The 21,225-nt window shown below is 41.4% G+C and overlaps 1 protein-coding gene across 1 annotated transcript in view; it reads right to left on the bottom strand.

Moving 5' to 3' along the window:
* Positions 1–396: 396 nt before the first annotated feature.
* CHCHD3 (coiled-coil-helix-coiled-coil-helix domain containing 3) overlaps positions 397–21,225 on the bottom strand; it is a 281,556-nt gene continuing 260,727 nt past the window's right edge. Inside the window, exons 7-8 of the mRNA XM_036862858.1 lie at positions 14,159–14,294; positions 397–1,124 (exon numbers count right to left, since the gene is read on the bottom strand). Coding sequence (XP_036718753.1) covers positions 1,101–1,124; positions 14,159–14,294 — 160 coding nt within the window. The 3' untranslated portion in view covers positions 397–1,100. The remainder of the gene's footprint in view (positions 1,125–14,158; positions 14,295–21,225) is intronic.

Genomic DNA, 21,225 nt, shown 5'->3' with positions numbered 1-21,225 from the left:
TTATAATCAGGAAGTTTTTCTTCTCTTTCCAATTTCATCAAGTCTCAGGGTCAATTTTTTTTTTCCTTTTAACATTTTCCTAGTATTGCAGGGTCAGAAGTTCCTAACCAAGGTTACCTAATCTAGTGCTTGCCCCAGGCAGGATGACTTTGGCCATCCCAAAGAAAGGAAGGTTCAGGCAATTTGTAAAGATCTTACTGAATCTTATGTACCTGAGAGGCAAATTATAAGCATCTCTTGCCTGTCTGAGGATCTGCAAAGTGTGTTGGAGCTTTTTAGAGTAAAGGCACCACACAAATACAAATTAATAACAATATAAATCAACTCAATTCCCATAAGTATAACCATCTAACCTGGCAAAAAAACCCAAAAAACACACGAGGCCCCAGACTACAATGACAGTCTTCGTCAGAAAATATATTTATTATTGATAGTGAGTGAAGTAAAGATGTCAGTATTCATGATAGACGAGAGGTTGCAGAAGCCAAGGTTGCCTTCATGTGGATAAAAAATGCCTTATTTCACTCATAATCAGAAACATTATTCCAGTAAAAGAGGTAAATTTTCTCTTTTTGTCTTCTTACATGATCACCATAATAAGTTAAAATAAAGTAGCTCTTATATAGTCAAGGGAGAAAAGAAAAAGAAATCCAACATGCCGCAGCCTGGCCAATTCCGCCCAGCACTGCTGGCCCGAGATGGAGGGGTCTGGCCTTCTCTTCTCCCCACTCCAGTGACCTCAGCCCTCGATCCAAACCCCCAGCTTTGTGGAAGGGCAGGTTCACCCAGGGATGGAGCTTGGTTAGAAGAGGAAGTTGAATAGAAAGCACAGAAGGCGGAGAGGACTGCCTTTCGTTTTAATCACCATAAATGGATTTATTAACGCTGCAGCACGCCCTTGATGGCTGACCCCTGATCTAGGCCTTGGCTTTTCAGACTGTTGCTGACCAAACTGTGATATGCTTCTGCTGAATCTGCTCTCTGATGTTTCTCTTTAATGGTCTTCTCTTTAAAGGAGTTGCTTTCTTACTAGGAAAAAAAAAAATGTTCCACCTCTGGAATTAACGCTGCAGGAATTCTGCTTGTTCTAAAAGTTGCTTTTATCCTCCCTTCTCAAGCATGCTCTGAAAGAGAAACAGAAAACATGAGATTTACCACCAGAAGAAGGGGACCAAAAATGGGCAGTAGCTATTTAGTATTGTTTGTGTTGCTTTTCAAAGACCTACCTCAAAAACACATATGGCAAGGCACATGCTCCCTTGTCTTGAAATATGACTACCTTTAATGAACATCATTGCTTAATCACGTATCATCTCCAAATGACCCCTCCTCCACCATATCAAACTAAGCCCTAAGGGTGAACATGCTCTGGACTGTGAGGGGGTGGGGGCATAGTGCGGAGTGTGCGTGCCGTCTCACTACCCTGGACATTTGGGGATGTGTGGGAGCATTTCTAGTGGCTGCAGAGACTGGGGGAAAGCTACTGCTAAGGGGGCAGGGGTGGAGTGGGGTGGAGAGGGAACCTCTCAATTGAAGACAAGATTCTCCCCCTGAAACCTCTGCTCACGCTAGGCAGAATGCAGATGTTCCTGAACTCATAATGCTGGGTGGAGCTACACAGATCTAAGTATGTATTCCCAAATTACAAAAATGGCCCCTACATTCTATTTAGTTATTTGTGTGGGTGTGGGTGAGGAACAGTAGACAGGAAGAATTTTTTTTTCCAGTTTTATTGAGAATTAATTACATATATCACTGTATAAGGTTTAAGGTGTACAGCATGATGGTTTGATTTAAATATATTCTGAAATGATTGTCACAATAGGTTTAGTTAACATCCATCATCTCATTTAGATACAAAAAAAAGAAAAGACAATAATTATCACTGTATTGAGAGCTCTTAGGATCCACTCTCTTAACAACTTTGCTATATCATAATGCAGTGCTATCTATAGTCGCCATGTTGTACATTACGTCCCTAGTACTTATTTATCTTACAACTGGAAGTTTGTACCTTTGACCACCTTCCTCCAATTCCTTCCTCCTACACCTCTCCCACCGCCCCCTGCCACCTCTTGTACCACAAATCTTATGTCTTTGTCTATAAGCTTGATGTTTTTTGTATACAGATTTGACATATAAGTGAGATCATACAGTATTTGTCTTTCTCTGTCAGATTTACTTTAGTTAGCATAATGCCTTCAATGTCCACCCATGTTGTAGCAAATGGTAGGATTTCCTTGGGTTTTTTTAATGACTGAATAATAGTCCACTGTCTATATATACACCACAGCTTTTTTTTATCCATTCATCTATTGAAAAGCACAGGTTGTTTCCATGTTTTGGCTATTGTAAATAATGCTGCTATGAACATGGGAGTGCAGATGTATTCTCAAGTTAGTGTTTTTGTTTCCTTTGGATATATTCCCAGAAGTGGAATTGCTGGATCATATGGTAGTTTTATATTTAATTTTTTTAGGATTCTCCATACTGTTTTCCATAGTTGCTACACCAATTTACAATCCCACCAACAGTGCACAAGGGTTGCCTTTTCTCCACATCTATGCCAGCATTTGTTGTCTCTTTGATGACGGCCATTCAGCCATGAGGTGATATCTCATTGTGGTTTTAATTTGCATTTCCCTAACGGCTAGTGATGTTAAGCATTTTTTCTTACACCTGTTGGCCATTCACACATCTCTGAAGAAAAAATGTCTATTCAGATCCTTTGCCCATTTTTTAATTGGATTTTTTTTTGTTTTTGCTATTGAGTTGTATGAGTTCTTTATACATTTTGGATATTAACCCCTTATCAGAAACATGGTTTGTAAATATTTTTTTCCCATTCTGTAGGTTGTTTTTTCACTTTCTTTTGCTGTACACAAGCTTTTCAGTTTGATGTCGTCCCACTTGTTTATTTTTGATTTTGTTGCTTGTACTTTACATGTGATTTCCAAAAAATAATCACCAACACCCATGTCACAGAGCTTTGATCCTATGTTTCCTTCTAAGAGCTTCATGGTTTCTTACATTTAAGTCTTTAATCAATTTTGAATTATTTTTTGTGTGTGGTACATGACAGGGGTCTAGTTTTATTCTTTGACACGTGAATATCCAATTTGCCCAGTACCATTTATTGAAGAGACTTTCTCCATTGAGTATTCTTATCTCCCTTGTCAAATATTAGTTGACTGTACATCCTTGGGTTTATTTCTGGGCTCTCGATTCTGTTCCACTGGTCTATGTGTCTGTTTTAATGCCAGTACCGTACTGTTTTAATTACTATAGCTCTACAGTATAGTTTGAGATCAGAAAGTGTGATGCCTCCTGCTTTGTTGTTCTTTCTCAGGATTTCTTTGGCTATTCAGGGTCTTTTGTGGTTCCAAATAAATTTTAGGAGTGTTTTGTTCTATTTCCATATAAAAAAATACCATTGGCATCTTGATAGGGATTGCACTGAATCTATAGATGGCATTTGGTAGTATTGCCATTTTAACAGTATCAATTCTTCTAATCCATGAACATGGAATACCTTTCCATTTATTTGTATCTTCTTTGATCCCTTTCATCAATGTCTCGTAGCTTTCAGAGTAGAGATCTTTGATCTCCTTGGTTAAATACATTCTTAAGCATTTTATTGTTTTTGATGTTACTATAAATGGGATCAGTTTCTTTTTCAGAACATTCATTGTTAGTGTATAGAAACACTACTCATTTTTGTATGTTAATTTTGTATTTTGCAACTTCACTGAATTTGCTGATCAATTCTAACAGTTTTTTTTGGTTGAGTTTCTAGGATTTTCTATATATAAAATCCTAGACAGAAAAAATTCTTAACTATCAGATTAAAACTCTAACTAGCCAGGGCAGGAGATAAACTGTCTCCATTCTTAGGAAACTTTAAGAAGGCAAAAGTGATCCTTTCCCCTTTAGTTTTGAAATTACTCAGGAAGAAGAGCTACGTCAGGCCCAAGATTGCCTCTTGTTTGTTCATGCCTTCTTCCTTCCATCCCTCACCCTTCTAGCCACTTATTCACCCAACTTCTTAACTGAGCTCCTACTAGGTACTCATTGTACTGAGTTAGGTGATATGGGGAAACCAATACACATGTTCATGGAAAATTAAGGCATAATACAGAGTAATAACTTGCTATTTCTAAAAATACATTTGCTAAATATATGTTAAAATTTTATTTTACTGAATAAGTACTACACGCACACAGTATAAAATTCAAGAAGAACAAAAGAATATATAGAACAAAGTAATTTTTTGTCTTTCTCCTATTTCCCAATTTTTTGTGTACTCTTCCAGAGAAGGTATTAGTTCAAAAGCAGAGTGGTGCTGCCTATTTCAGAAGAGGATAGCTCTCTGCAGCTGGAGTGATCAGGGAAGGATCCTCAGATGATCTTTCACTGTGGATAGAATATACACAGAAGGTAGGGAGGGATGAGGGGGACAAGCACTGGTAAAGATTCAGAGGAAGGAAAAAGCCCGGTATGTATGGGATGAAGAATGGAGGAGAGAGACAGGCCTAGCTAGAGGAAAGGGTAGGCACTCAGGACGTTCCAAGAAAAGAGTATAAAAAAGGTCCACTGTGAATGTCAGGCTGAGATACTTCCTTGCTGGCCACTGAAAAAACCTAGGAATCCAGTGAATGTCTTTAACAGGAAAATGTCATTTAGGAAGGTTACCCAGACTTCCTTAGCACAATGGATCCAATGGAGGAGAGTCTGGAGGTGGGAAGACCGGGGAGGAGACAGATTAGAAACGAAGCTATGGTGGGAGCAAGAAATAGAGTCATAGAAAGACAAGGGAAGGAAAAAAAGCAGTGATGAGACCTTAGGTATGGTGGCGCCTCAGTGACAGGGAGAAAGGTGGTGTGACCAAGAGAAACACGGAAGTCAGTGGGAGGAGTCATCTTGGGAATGAGGAAGATAAATTTGGGGTTTGGGAGTCTGGGAAGATGATGAGACATACCCGAAGGAAATGTCTAGAGGGAAGTTGCAGGCTTGGGAAACAGGTCAAAGGTCTTTAGAGCTAAAGATTTAAGGTCAGAGATGAAGAAAACAGATTGAAATAAAGGGGCAGAAAAGGAAAAGGAGAAGGAGAAGGACAGATAAGCATATTGGGTCACAGAAACACAGGATGAATAGCTTATCCTAAAGGTTATCCTAAGGTATTCATGATTTTACAGGCTTCTAAGAAGCCTACGTCCATAGGGCACAAAAGAAGAATAGATATAAAAGCAGACAAAGGAGTTTGTAAAGGACGCATATAGAAATGGTCAGAAAAGACAATGATGCAGTCAAGGAGGAAGGATTGAATAAATTAGAAAAGCTAGATGCGTCTAGAGAAAACCGGAAAGACAAAGCAGATTAAGTGGAAGACTCCACTCAGCAGAGGGTCATCTTGTAGAACATCAGAATGTGAGGCTCCTCTCAAACTCATCTGTATTTGTTGGAAAACTTAAAAATCGAGCACTTACCATGTAAGTGTCAGACCAGGCAATGTCACAGTATCATTTATCCTCACACCTTTGTGACTTGACCTGTGAAAGTCCAACTATGCAGACGGAAAGCTCTATAAACTCCAGATATATAGACAACCTCGCCAAAACATTATTTATTAATACAAAACGGAAGTCAGTATAAAGCAGCTCTCTATACTGGGGCCACGTAAGGGCACTTAATTACTAAAGAAAATGATCACTTTGTGAGTGATGCCACTTTGTGGGTTACATACTCGCTACTTACTTCAACATACCAATGGGAACTATAAGCTGTTACCTGCCTGGTCAAAACCACATGGCTGTGCCTCATTCTACAATTTAGGTCTCATGGCTATAGTGACAGCCGTGTGACAACATACCTCTTTTCAAATGTTGCAGAATAATCCGCAGTGACCACACATAATTAAAAGCAGCAGTTAAAGTGTTCACAAGGGTCTAGGAAATCTTTTTACTTTTCTCCTCCCTGCCATCCCAACCAAATATGGAGGGGTAATTTTCAGCCAGGCCATGTTAATGCTAAGAATGTAAGACTCTCATAAGAGAGACGAGCTGGACCCTGGCTGCTGTGAAGATCGTGGGCCAGTCTAACATGAAGACACTAGAAGAAAATTTTTGAACAAATATAAAACACAGAGAAGTAACCACATTCACAAAATACCTTGGTATGAGTATTAAAAATCACATCCTCAAAGAGAGCACGGCAGTTCACCTGATTCCTGGGTGACTCCCTGAAGACACAGGGGCCAAGGCTGTGTCTTCCAGGGCTGGTCTATACACATGTTGTCAAACTGCACTCAGCTGCTACCAATGGGGGCCAGAGGCGGTACAAAACCACCTCATTTCTGTCGGAGACATTAACAAACGTCAAGTTGAAAAAATTTTTAGATGAATTAATTGGTAAAACATTCTGTGCTTTTACTATATCACAACGATGCAATAAACCCTGCCCAAATCCAGGCCCAAGGAACTTCAGCTGGAGGGATCCTGAGGCCTGGCAGGGTCTGTATCTGTCAGTTTCCACCTATAGGTTCTCCTACCGTCTCTGTACCGGTTCTATAAGTCGCTGCTGTTGGGCTGAATTTCCACACTGCATACATTTAACGCTGCATAAATTAACATAGGAAATTCCCGAAAGAATGAGGGAGAAGATTTACAAGTTATAAGAAATCACTTCCTTCATTTGAGGAACTGCTAACACTTAATCTTAACGTGGAGAAAGAAATTCCTTGCGTTTGCTCCTCGTTCACGTATTGGGGCCTGCAGAAACACCTTTTATAAACGGCTGGGTAAATTACTAAAAGGACAGAATGGTTCAGGCACCCACATAGCTCTTTTCCCAAGTCTCTCTCTGATTCCAGCCACAGAGGAAGGAAGGACCTGCAGCCCGCCGTGTCAGACAGGAGCAGGTCCCCTGGGGACCACAGGCTGCGTGTCATTTCCATTGATTAAGACGATCTTAACTGTTTTCCTCTAATATTTTTGTTACACAGTAATCTCATCAACTGTTTTTTAAATTACAGCTTTCTTGGAGGGGCGACTATCGTAGCAGTGTGTCAGCTACTAGCTCTCACAATATATTTACGAGGAATTACGGCAACCCGGGATTGCTCGCAACCATCATGACAGAATAAAAATAGTGTTCTTGGTCTTTTTTAAAAAGGATATCATTCAGAGTGCTTGCCTCTGTCTGACGTTACCCAGCATCTCACCAAGATTTCAAAGACCTAGTAAAGTCTGGTATGTAAGAAGGAACACTTACAGGGGAAAGGTTTACGGGGGGGAAACTAAAATGGAAATACGTCCTTGACATACCCGAGTTTTCACTAAGGAGGGACAGGAAAAGTGGGGAGTGGAAGAGAATGGAGCCTCCCAGGAGGAACAGGGAGTGAGAGAGACAGAAGCAGAAGATTGTAAGTGAGAAAGAAGGGAAAGTAATCAATAAATTCAATTTATGAGAAGCACAGAGCATGCTTTGCCTGTGCGCCAAGTACTACTCCTGGCCACCTGAAAATCTGATTAGCTAACTTATTTTGTTTTCAGTATCTGTCTCCTCCCCCCAGCAAGTGCTGTTCTTTATTCTTTCTGCTTTGAAGGAAACGCAGCTTAACTTTTTTATGCCTGGGTCTACTTTCATCTCTTCTTATAACAAATGCTCTGTGTGATATTCAAATTAAGTTACAAGTAATTAACTGTTTATACAACTTGCTGTAATAACAGACAAAACACTAACATACTGCACTTCTAACTCTTGAAGCATAAGTACTAGAAAAGAAGTGCCTATTAAGAAAAATGAAAGTCTATTACCATGGTAATACTTCTTCTATTAAACCCAGATTAAAAAAAAAAAGAAAATGCCATAAAGCAACTATTACCCTCAGAAAGCGGTTTAGAAAAGGATTCCTATGATGGAAGAGGCTGGGGTAAGAAATCTAAACTTTGGAATTTAGTTTGCTTTGACGTGACTCCAAATTTGAAGGGCAGCCCCACGGAAGGATGGGAAAGCTCTTCTGGACCGCTCATGCGTCCTCCTGAGGATGAGCAGCCCAGCTAGGCGATTAATAAATGTCATTAGGTGGTGATGATAAAGAAGCCTTCAGACACAATAAAAGCACACTCCCATAAGCCTTCCCAGAAAGTGAACCTACTTGATTTATCTTCATGCCTCCTGAAGGTGGGCATCTGTGTACATCGGAAGCAATCTGCTTAAGGAGGCGGGCCTCTGATGTGGGTCCAGGGGAGGGGAGCAGGGTGACTGCGAGCAGCAGAGCCAAGGGAGGGTCCAGTCACAACTATGAGCTGGCCAGGAGACTGTTTCCTCGGCCGGTGCCTCTCTCCTCCCAGGAAAACTGGGTGTGGTCCCTCATCTAAGAGCACCTACAGTTTCAATGGGGACAAGAGGCCGGGAGAAGAGAACTTCCTTTTCAGAGGCTCCTGCCCTCTGTCCAGGACATCTTCTGATTTGTTCCCGAGGTTGGGAAAGGAACTAGTGAGTCTGACCAGACCTCTGCAGGTGGCTCAGAGCCGGTAGGCAGTGACCAGCAGCTCCGCATCTCCCGAAAGCGGGGAGCCTTGGCAGGACCTCTGAGAGGCTGAAGACCTCTCATGCAGTTCAGGCCAATGGGCTCCAGAGCTGTGGTTCTCAGACTCCATGGACAGAGGTACCTGGGGAATTTGTTGGAAGTTCAGATGTTAGGTCCCACCTCAGACCTGAATCCAATTCTTGGGTATGGACCAGGCATGTGCATTTTAAATAAACTCCCCAGGTGATTCGGATCACCCATGTTTGCGATCTGATGTTATAGGGAACAGCGTACTGCGTTTGGCATCAGACTATTCTGGTCTGGACTCTGCCCCATCTACAGATCACTGAAACTCTCTGGCTGTTAATTTTTCCAAGTGAAAAGATGTGATTAGGTTACAAGATTTCTACATCCCTCTAGCTCTAACAGCTTATGAGTCTATGAAACCATTTACATGTAATTTATAGCTCATCTGAAAACAATGATAAAGTACAGCCTGCTCTGGCACTAGGTTTTTCTTTCAAGAATTCTGATTTCTAAAGTGACAGCTACTGCTATGTTTCCAGGTGCTCTTCATACTCAAAGAACAGGGATGTACTTGAGCCCTGGTCTAACATAAATCCAAGTACAAGGGGAGAGAAAATACACTGTCCTCAAGAACGCTGACACGTTCTGCCAGGGCAAATTCCTCTCCAGGGACTGATCTTGAGGTCTTCTATTTTGTTGGAAACCACAGACTGGAGGTGTCGTTTACATTTTTGAAATGAAGAGTTAGGTACACTAACCTTGGAATGGAATAACTTCATATTAGGATCTGGCCTCATTTATCAAGGTCTTGACCCCATGCTCCCCGTTACAGTCGAGTAACTTTTTGTTCTCCTCAGAGAGATGAGCAGGAAGCACCCAGGCCTAAGTGGAGGTGACTCACTTATAAGATGCCCTCATTTCGGTCCTTCCTTTAGCTGAGTTGCTTGCCCCACTGCCCACCTGCCGATTTAAACCTCGGCTACGGTTTATCAGAGCCCGCCTGGCCTCCACCGTCTGACTACAGCCTCCACGCTCACCTCTGTCCCTTGGGCGTCTCCTGGGTCTGGCCCTTACTTTTAGTCCTGGCCTTTCCGTGGCTCTTCTGATCCGGCTTCCTGCTCCATCTCCACAATCCCTTACCACCCACGGCCCGTGGCCCACGGGGTGGAAGCCAGCACAGTACAGGGTAGCCTAGGGCTGGCTGAGGGACGCAGCCTGCTTTCTCTAACGCAGTTTATCAGCCGGCGGGCTCCATTCTGCCAGGCAGCACTGAGACAGCCATTTTTCACTCCACTGACTTCGGAGAAACTGAGACTGTTTTCACCCCCTCCCAGTTCATTCTGCCACCCTGGCTTCCTCAGGGCTGTCAGGGGTACGAGCTTCAAGGAAAGACCAGGCAACATGCAGACCAATCAGAAGTGCAGCTGTTCTTCTGGAGGGGAAGCTTAAGGCTGACAGCAAACTCTAAGAAGCAGAGGCACAAATGCTGGAGGCCACCAGAGCAGAGATGCTGCTCGGGCCAAACAGCCCACGTCTCTTAGCTTGAATGTGCTCAGCAACCTGGGTGCTCGTGCGGCCTGCAGCCTGCTCTCAGACACGGAAGTACAATCAGCCCTAAATAACAGCTGCGAGGCCCTCGTGGATCACCTAGTTCAAACCCTTAATTTACCAAAAAAGAAAATGAAGCCCAGGTCACCATGACTAGATTAGAACGTTCCAGCATTCCCCACAAACTCTCTCCTCTGGCGAGCACAGAATGTTCAAGAGTCCAGCCAGTTTCCGAACCTTTCTGTCAATAGCAGCAGGGCTGGGGAAAGAGCTGGAATGCTTAAAACTGTTACCCCTAAGCAGCTGGATTCTGCAAGTAAATTGAGGGGCAGTGGGGTGTCCCAGGGAGCAGAGGCAGTGCAGATCTGGGAGCAAGCCCTTTCCACACACCCCCCTTTTATAAGCCTTGGGCACATTTTGGTCCACTAGTGGGCCACTACTATTGGCTTCCCATTGCTCTCTCCCTTCCAGTCTCCTGTAACGTACGTGAAGCAAGACTGAATGGAAATCAGGTTTTGATGGTAAGAACAGGTAATTCAAACTTGGAGAGTTTATAGAAAGCTATGAGGCTAAGCAGATATGAGAAATAAAAGACACAGAAGTTTATCAATCAACGTCCTCCTACATTTTTAAATGCTGTATCTCATATAGCTAGCCAGTAGCTTTTAAGTCTGAGAAGTAATAATTACAGCAATTGAATTATCTCTTTACCATTATGAAGAACACACAATTTAATACACTGGAAGTTAACAGTCTAAATGTCTCATGTTGACCCGTGAGGACTGTTTAAGACTAGCTGAAGAAAGATTGATGTGAATAAGTGGATGAATAAGAGACGAAAAGTAAGGCTAAGGAATATCCGGAAATTTTCCTATCAGTAAAATCTATTAGTCTAGAGAACAATGCCCCAAGGGAACCAGTGAAAGCCCAATCTTATGAGTCACTTAAAAGTGGAGTGGATTTGGCTACTGGAATTATTCCAAGGGGAAAACTCTTGCACTGTGGCGGAAATGGACAACATGACCTAATGGGTTGTTGTGTTTAGTATCTCAGCATGTCCAGCTTGTTCTTTAGATTTAACAAGGAAACTCAAGAAGGGGTGTGGACCAGTCAGGAACTGTAACAACAAATGCTCAGGACCACGTATCCTGCCCAAGTCTCTTTTAACAACAGGGGCAGAGCCAGAGTCACAAAGTTAGACTAGCTTCACACACACACACACACACACACACACACACACACACACACACACACACACACACACACACACACACACACACACACACACACACACACACACACACACACACACACACACACACACACGGAAAACGTGGTGTTAGTGGAAAAGTGACTACTCATGAAATACTGATATAACCCCCGCTGGCCATCTTGGCATGGTCCTAAAATGGGGCAGCGCTAAACTGCACCTTTGCTCATGGCCTTTATAATCCCACCCTCCTTTTTGTTACTTTCAGTCTCAATGACTACTTCATTTGATCTTCAGGTTTTTTCCCCTTCACTTCATGATTATCGTTCATATCTTCCCTCACTGCCTTATTTCTGTATTAGTGGATACTGGATGTCCCTTCACACACACAACTGAAAAGCCACACACCATGTATTTTTAAATTTCTTGTTTTTATGGCAAGGTCTATCTTGGTCTAGTTGTTTAATTTACCATCATGACTTCCTTGGGTTTCAATTCTCTCAACTGTAAAATGGTGAAAATAAAACCATCTTTATTTACATCTCAGGTTGTCATAAAAAACAAGTAAGAGAATGGATGTGAAATGACCTTGAAATCTAAATCTACAGACATACAAGGTGTTACTGTTTCTTGGTTACTTCCCATTTCAATGCCGTCTATCTTAGGTTTAAAATAAGGTCTTGTGGACATATCTTTTTGATATCAGCTGGTGTTATATACTCTAATACTTGAATATAACAGTTGTAAAAACAATAGGCACCTGAAACATACTCACTGAAAATATTAAATTATGCTGATGGGTGGGTGGGGAGGGGACGATGGGAGGTCCCCTTTGGAATCACTAGTAATAATTTGACGCTTTTGGCCGATTTGTTTAAGTTGGTTTCAGCACAGAATAATGCAACTGAGGAAAGAAGGAAAAAAATTGACTTATTGAATACTTTATAGAAATGGAATCCTCACAACACTGTAAATTACATTACCTCACTCCACAGATGAGAAAAATCAAGGCCCAAGGTTACAGAGCCAATAAAAGAGCTTGGATACAAACTCAGATCTGCCTAATTCAAACTCTCTGTTGCACCATGTAGCATATTTGATTCTGTCACAAGTTAAATAACTCTTGTTTTACTCTGTAAATGTACGCTACTGATCTCATGGGGCTGTGTGTAGACAGTTCAACACAACCCGGACAATCAGGATGGAGTCAGTACTCCAGACACCCTTGCAGGTGCTACTTCAGTAATGGTACAGATCACTGTGGACACAGGCACCTATGTTACAAGACACCAGTGTCAAAACACGCACTTTGTCTTCGCCATTATGTGCACTACCATCCCCGCCTTAATACAGAACTAACATCAGCTAGAAAAACCCATGAGTCCAACTTACAGGTTCCACCTGCTTCAGTTAGTATTAAAATTGAAGGTTGGAGATTGTTAAGAACATATCAGAAGCTGTTTTTAACAAATAAAATGTACTAACTTAACATCAGCAACACTACTTCTACCAAAGATCTTAAAAGAAAGGAATCCTTGGCACACTACTAAGAGTTAGGCAAGTGCCGTATAAACAAGAAAAAGAAAGAAGCCTCTTGTGACGACTTAGAGGGGTGGGATAGGTAGAGTGGGAGGGAGACACAAGGGGGAGTGGATATATGTATACGTACAGTTGATTCACTTTGTTATACAGCAGAAACTAACACACCATTTTAAAGCAATTATACTCCAATAAAGATGTTAAAAAATAGAAAAAATAAAAAATAAATGCTAAGGAGGGAAAAAAAAGAAAAAGAAAAAAGCCTCGAGCCACAAGGCTTTTAAAGACAACACAGGCTTTTAATAAATCTTGGTTCTATTTTTTCTACTAGTGTTGTTGTTATTTTCCAGCTATCCAGACAATACTGCCCTCCCATCAGATATTCACAGAGTGTTAGAAATTTATACTAACTGGGATTATTATAACTATAGCAAATTAGACTGTAGGAAGGCATGCTGTGTAACTCAAACACTAGATTTAGTTGGGTTAGAAGGTCAAGTCTAGGCAATTTGTCAGCAGAAAGAACCAAGGTTTCCAACAATTTCCATCTGTCAGAACAACCTATACCCAACAAAATCAGTTAAATGATAGGCAATTACGTGACCTGCCAGAATTGATAATTTACTTCAGCGTTTATCATTAGCTTTCTAAACTACACAAATTAGAGAAAATACATGTCCCGCGATCATCGTATTATTCTGATATGAAGGGTCATGAGAAGAGTATGGCTATGGTACACAGAAGCGATGGAAATCGCTTCCTAAATCCATGTCTGGCCTGTCTTTCCCTGCCCAATTGACTGGACTCTACCAACTGGCAGAAGATTGAATGGTGCTTGCATGGTGGGTTTTTATTTTAGTTTTGTGTTTGCCTTTTGTTTTTTTAAACCAGACTCTCTGCATGACTACTTGCTGTTTATGGACTTGAAGCTGTTGGCCCCTTAACGTGTATCCTTCCTCTTTGCTGGCTTTGAGTATTGGCCCAGAAATATGGGGCAATGACCTTGAGGACACAATTATAAAGTAGAGGACAAAAGTTCAGAGCAACTAGAAAAGGTATTATTTATGTAAAACCTTTTTTTTCCCTGCAAGTGGAACACAAGGAGACTATGGACTCTTCCTTCAGCCACCTGGATGAAAGGCAATTAAAACTTAACCAACTCGTGACAGCAATTCTTGATGACGACTAGTTTGGTTTAAAAAGCTCGTTCACACACATTAGCCTACTGAGTCCTTCCCAGTGCCCATGATGTTGGGCTTTTTATTCCTCTGCTGCCCTAGTTAGCTCTTGGTTTGTACACCCACCTGTTTGGCCTGATTGACACACCGCTTGTACTGATTGGCCAGAGTGGAGCAGCTGAGGGTCTGCTGGGTGTTCTGGCGGTAACACTGGAGAATTTGGGCCTGCAGATCAGCACAGATGGGATGACAATCATACCGCCTGTAAACAAAAACAGGGACCACTGAGACAAATGGTCTTCAACTGGAATAAAGAACAAGGCTAAAAAAATACATAAAACACTAACTAAGATATAAATTTTACAAATGCCCCCCCCCCAAAAAAGTTTAAGAACAATAATTTTCTTTGACCTTTAAAGAAAGATATCACTCAAGATAAGTGATTTCTTGTTATACACCAGAAACTAACACAACACTGTAAAGCAGTTATACTCCAATAAAGATGTTAAAAAACAAAGATAAGTGATTTCTATGAAATTAGTTCTATTAATTGACACCACTGCGAGCCTCTCTGGACAGGGCAGCATTCCCACCCTACCTCAAATGTAACCATGTGAATGGGGCCAATTACTCTTCAGCCCAGCCGGTTGACTCAGGAACCTGGGAGCCCCAATGTTCTCTTCCATTCCCACCTCCAGTTGGTCACAAAGCTTGATATCCTGCAGTCCAGTCCTTTCTCCATACTCACTGTCATTACATTATTTCCTAATCATTTATATCCTGGATTCAAGCAATGACCTTCATGGGTCTCTCTGTCTCTTAACGTTCACCCTCCACTCCTACCTCCCAGAAGGTTCTTTCTAGTAGTAAGTCTAGACAGTATCTGCTTTCCAAATAAAATCCATGGTCAACAGGCAGGTCCTTTTGGATCAGGTTCCTGCCTACTCTTTTGCCTCAACCAGACCATGTTCAGGGTTTGGTTCTTAGATGTCCCTTCACGTCTTGGCTCCGCTGCTGTTGATTTTGGAAATGCTCTGCACCGAACGAAGCCTCACCCAGTTCTATGTATCTGGAAAATACCTACCCATCTTTCAATACTTGAGCTAAGTATTGAAGTGCAACCTCCTCTATACGGCTTTCACTAGAGCTCTCTCCAACCACAGTAGAGTCTATCATTCCCTTTATGGTGACCCCCTAACCTGTATTAACTTCTTTCACCATGTACTACACTACAGTCTACTGCAATTTACTAGCATGCAAATCCCAAGTAAAGACTGCATCTTATTTTCTTTGTTATCTCAGCTATCGACATGGATCCCTCTTATAGAAGTCATGCAATAAATTGTTGAGACTACAAATGGGTGGAGAGAAAATTTAATTCCTTGAGCTAAAATTTTACTAGTTATACTTACAAATCTCAAGATTTTAGTTAGAGCGCTTTCAGTGAATATGCACTACTAAACATAAATGCTTCCAAAGAGCTGATAATATACACTTGTAAAATGATAATAATAAAATAAACCAAATGGATTATACAAACAAAAATGAAATATTCTTGTTAAAATGGTAGAGGAACTTGGAATATAAGGACTAAATACACAGAAAAATATATATATTACTATCACTTTAATCTAGGGATTTTTTTTTCAAATTAGTTTTGTTTAATACAAAAGGTTCCAGCCTCTTATCAGTTCTTCTCTTGGAATTTAAATTTGTTATTTCCATAGTAATCAAGAAATAGCATTATTTTAAATTGATGAGTTCTGAAAAACCCCTAGAGAACACAGGAGAAATATTTCTCATCAATAAGGAAACCCCAGGCTGACGATTTGTCTCCTCATTACTTTTATCCAACACACTAAGCTAGTATCCATATTTTGCTAGAATAGAAAACTGAAATGCAAGCCACGTTACTGGCCCCTAAGGGAACTTACTTCCTACTACCCTCTAAAAAAGTAGACACAGAGATAACATTGTTTGTACTCCTTCATTCATTACCTTACTGATTTGCCAAACACCTAAGAACAGAATTTAAATCCCAATCCCAGGAGTTTCAACTCGCTTTAAGGTTTTGAAGTTCAGATGTCTGTGAATGTCTCCGGACACAGATTTCCCTGATCCCCTACCATGAACATCAGTATCTAAAAAGAGTCAGCTGTGTTTCGAAGGGTAGAAGCACAGCTACGACTAACTGATTATAGCAAGACACGCTCCTGGACAAATACTAAATAACATAGGATCAAGCAACAGGTTAGCTGAACCTTGCAAATATATGACTAATGCCTCTAACAGTTCATGAGAAAGCAGGGTTACGTGCTATCCTAGTGTTGAGGACCATCGTCCCTCCAATATACCTTAGGTCTAAAGCAGGGGGAAAGAAGATGGGAGAGAAGGCTAGAAGCATCCCGACCAGATATGCAGTCCCTCCCCATTAACACACCGCAAAAGACCATAACGAATGAGCTCCCACATAGTGCTCATCACAAGGAAGATGCTGTGGGTTTTTTTCCTTCTAAAAAGACTCTTCACAATGGGATTCATTCATCTAATACTATGGACTCCTTAGAAAGAGGTAATGTAAGTTATATGTAAGCATTTACCCTGGGTTGAGCTATTTAGTCATGCAAGTTAAAGTCCATGAGTTATTCATAATTTGAAAGGTGTCAAAATATACTTTTATCACCACAAATCAATACTACTCACTTCCAGGGCCCTTTATTTCCTGTATGGTAGTCTGTTCTGTGTGAGTGGGAGTGAGAGTGCGTGTGTGCACGCAAACGCAGACATTTTCAGAAATCCTTTTTGTACACATTTCAACCTGTATTGATGATTAGATGGTAGAACGGGGGAAAGAGGGGTGGAAATCAACATAATTGTCTTCCAGTTCCTGGACTAGACTCTGGTACATTTTGCTTGGATTAATCTGTAAGGGCAAAGCTCTGTCTCTGTATTGATCTGCAATGCTGTTATGCTGCCCTAATGCACTGTTTTCACTTTGGGAAAATGCTAAATGAGATTACTGTCTAATATTAGGAGGCCATAAAACCCAAGCATGGCACCTTCCATTCAGGAAAAGGGTTTCAAAGACATTTCCAATATGCATTATGGTAAACCCTCCATATAGTCATTGAGTCAACAATTGATTTTTATTGACTGCTTTCATTCCTGCTGATGGGAGAAGCCACCATTAGGTAAAAATAACAAAAGGCAGAATTTCAAGATACCCAAGAAGGAAAATTAAATCTTAGCAGCAAGAGACATTTAAACAATTTACTTTCTTCGTATGAAAAGATTTAAAAAAAGAAATGGTGAATGACAAATGCTAAGAGAAAGATGAAATATTTGGGGAACCCAAAACCGTAATAAAGAAGTGATAGATAGAACAGTTGTCCAAAAACATACTTACCAAAAAGGAACGGGTGGAATAAAGTTGATACACAGAAATATATATTGCTCAAAAATAAGAAAAAATCCAGTTTAGTGGACTTTAAATTACTGGGGACTTTTGATGGATCCCACCACCTGTCTCCTCCCCTTGCTTTTCCTTTCTGTACTCTATACGTGGCTCCCTGTCTCTTCCCTCCTCCCACCAGCACTAGAAGCTGGCCCTCTGCCCTTCCCGCCCTACCCCACCACATCCCACAGTGGCACTTCGGGGCAAGGAGGTCGCTGACGGTATTCAATGGCAGAACTGGAGACCAAAGATCTGGATAGAGAACAACACCCAAAGAAGCACTCCTGGTAGGTACTCTGTAGCCAGTAAAACAATTTTTTTGCCAATGTTTAATGCTAATATTCACTTAAAAGGCAGCTAATAAAATACATCCAAGTATTCTTCTCATAACACTGACAGATCAATGTAGAAACTTAGGGGAAAAAATAACAGAAAAGAATAAAGATACATATTTAGGCTGTTTCTAATTTTTAAGTGCTTAAAACACCATGGTGATGGACAAAAATTATCACTACTGTTTCTGATGATTTCCTTCGTAGAGTTTCCTATAGGTTGAATTAATTGGTCAAAGAGAAATGAAGATGTTTTGGCAAAAATGACGTTGAGATAAATAAGTAGTATTCAGAACTCTCTTCTTAAGATTCTAGTATTGGGCTTCCCTGGTGGCACAGTGGTTAAGAATCTGCCTGCCGGGCTTCCCTGGTGGCACAGTGGTTGAGAATCTGCCTGCCAATGCAGGGGACACGGGTTCGAGCCCTGGTCTGGGAAGATCCCACATGCCACGGAGCAACTAGGCCCGTGAGCCACAACTACTGAGCCTGCACGTCTGGAGCCTGTGCTCCACAACAAGAGAGGCCGCGACAGTGAGAGGCCCGTGCACCGCGATGAAGAGTGGTCCCCGCTCGCCCGTCACAAGTAGAGAAAGCCCTCGCACAGAAACGAAGACCCAACACAGCCAAAAATAAATAAATAAATTAAAAAAAAAAAAAAAAAAAAAAAACGAATCCACCTGCCAATGCTGGGGACATGGGTTTGAGCCCTGGTCTGGGAAGATCCCACATGCCATGGAGCAACTGAGCCTGTGCACCACAACTACTGAGCCTGCGCTCTAGAGCCCATGAGCCACACTACAGAGCCCGTGCTCCGCAAAAGAGAAGCGACCGCAATGAGAAGCCCACGCACCACAACAAGGAGTAGCCCCCGCTCGCCACATCTAGAGAAAGCCCGCGCGCAGCAACGAAGACCCAACGCAGCCAAAAAGAAAAAAAAAAAAAGACTCTAGTATAATACATTTCCACTTCGTTATCTGTTTTAGAGCTATCTGTTGGTTTTGCTGCTGCCTCTCCTACTTTCATGTCTTAGAAACTTCTTTGATGCGGGTCTGAGCTTTATATTTCGAGAAAACTACTTACCCATCATTTTAGTTCTAATATAAAGGAAAAGGATAATGAGGTAATTCCAGAGAAGGGAGGAAAGTGTGGCGAGAGCCCTCCTCCTACCACTCGGAAGGCTCAAGAAGCCACGTAGTGACAATCAGTGAGCAGCCACGATTCCTAAAGCTCTCGGACACAATAAATCGTTCGCTGAGTGCAGGGTGGATACGAGAATGGTTGGCGCCACAAGGGGAATTCTAATTTTTTCGGGGGGTTGGGGGAGAGATTCTGATTTTTTAACAGGTTGCAACAATGCATCTTTCATGGGAACTGGTGACTTTAGAAAACGGAATCAATATCACAACTCAGTCCTCTGAATCCACAGGAGGCGGGTGATATGCAAGGAGGGAGGGGAAAGCATTATCCAGTCTTCCCCCAGGTTTTAGGATACTGAGTAAAAGTCCTAAAACCAGGACAAGCCCAAAGATAGGACCTCTGGTCACCCATCCAAGATGATATGAACAATACAGTGCTCTACACACACAGGTACACTGTTCATAAACCAACAGGCCTCACATACCCTAAGTATATGAGCACAAACACACCAGAATATAAGGTGAATGAAAAACTTTCCAATTTTGCAATATATTTTTCTTCCTTATTCAGTAATATTGGGTACCTGGAAATGATAGGGGCATTAGGCAAAACCTAGGAAGAGAGTGGGAGCTTAGTAACGCATGACCACATGAAACTGGTGGGGGCTGGCTGACTCTGCCTTCTTGCTCAGTGGACAACACACCTCAACACTACAGGAGTCCCCGGTGTCTGGTTTCCTTTCCCGAGGAGGCAGCTCTTGCCCCGCTCTTCTCAGAAAACCCTCATGGCATCTTGCCAATTTCACCATACCCTGCGTGGGATTCTGCTACGTGGGCTCACCCCACCAAGGGTCTAAACCTAGAAAAATGGGGCCATCTTCTGCTGCATCTCCAAAGAACAAGGGCCCCAACTGTTTTGTTTTGTAAATACACTTTCTTAAAATCTCGTGACCTAGAGAGGTTGGCTAATTTTCATCTTCCACTATATCATGGTACCCTTGCCATATCTGGGCTATGTGCAGAAAGGTTTATATCTCTAAAAAGGGAGATAAAATAACTGTTACTGGGACTTCCCTGGTGGTCCAGTGGTTAAGACTCCACACTTCCACTGCAAGGGGTACTGGTTTGATCCCTGGTTGGGGAACTAAGATCCCACATGCCACATGGCCAAAAAATAAAAAAATAAAATTATTACTTACATAAAGGATATCTGGGATAAGCAGCAATAACTATATAGAGTTTGGGGACACAGAACATAATTGATGTCAACATTAACTCAACCTGGAAGAACTCGAAATCAACTTCCCATCACACTTACTTTAGGACAAAACCAAATACTCAAGAGATGCTATTTTCTCAAGCTCACACAAAGTCCTCTCATTAGGTAAAATTCTACACCTAACATACTGCACTTTACTCTGGGTGACCCTTAATTTAGAGAAGTGTAAGCCATCCTTCCCTCTCCCTTTCGTCTTTAACAATGCCTGGTGTGCTGTTATGGCTTAATAAATGTCAAGTAATAACGCTGTAATAAAAATGGGCACTAGTAAGTTAACAATGCAGCTCTTTGCTTTAAAGGTGCCTGAGAGCAGCAGTTTATACAAAGTACCTGGAGCATAAACGTCACCTCCTGCCATGCACATAGTAGGAACAAACTTAAATCGCAGCTCACAGAAGTGGCCCTTGGTTATAAAAACTGAAATACTGGGAGTGTTTTCTCTGTCCCATCAAAAGACCTACAAGCCGCAAATGAAGACATGTCCAGGGCCAAACGTTAAATTTGAATCTCCAAAGGCTGTATCAGTGTGTGACTGAGACCAAGTCATCTTAACACACACCAAATTATTACTACTTGAAATATCTCAATAAGACTTCAAGGCCAGGAAAAGCATCACCATCATCATCACCACCATTATTATTATTAAAGAAAAGCATGACAAATCTTTGACTTTGTAAAGTCACTTTAATTAGACAACTTAGAAAATGTTAATCTTGAGCATACACAATGCATCACCCTTGGATTTCTTTTACTTTAAATATATGTATCTATATAATACATTGAACTCATGCCAACACAAATTAAAAGTTACATTATTTTACCTATGAGGCTTTGGGAGTTATTTCCATTTCCCCTATCCTGCTACATTAGAATGTTCACTAAAATTGGTCTAAGGATAGAAAATATGAGAGCTGGTTCATTCATTCTTTCATCTACTCAGCTACTCCAACAACAAATATTATTAAGTCACAGACATTTATCAAGCATTCATT

Source organism: Balaenoptera musculus, chromosome 9 (genome assembly GCF_009873245.2).
Source record: "Balaenoptera musculus isolate JJ_BM4_2016_0621 chromosome 9, mBalMus1.pri.v3, whole genome shotgun sequence".
Lineage (NCBI taxonomy): Eukaryota > Metazoa > Chordata > Mammalia > Artiodactyla > Balaenopteridae > Balaenoptera > Balaenoptera musculus.
The sequence above is the reverse complement of the archived record's forward strand: the minus strand, read 5'-3'. Positions and strand labels throughout refer to the sequence as shown.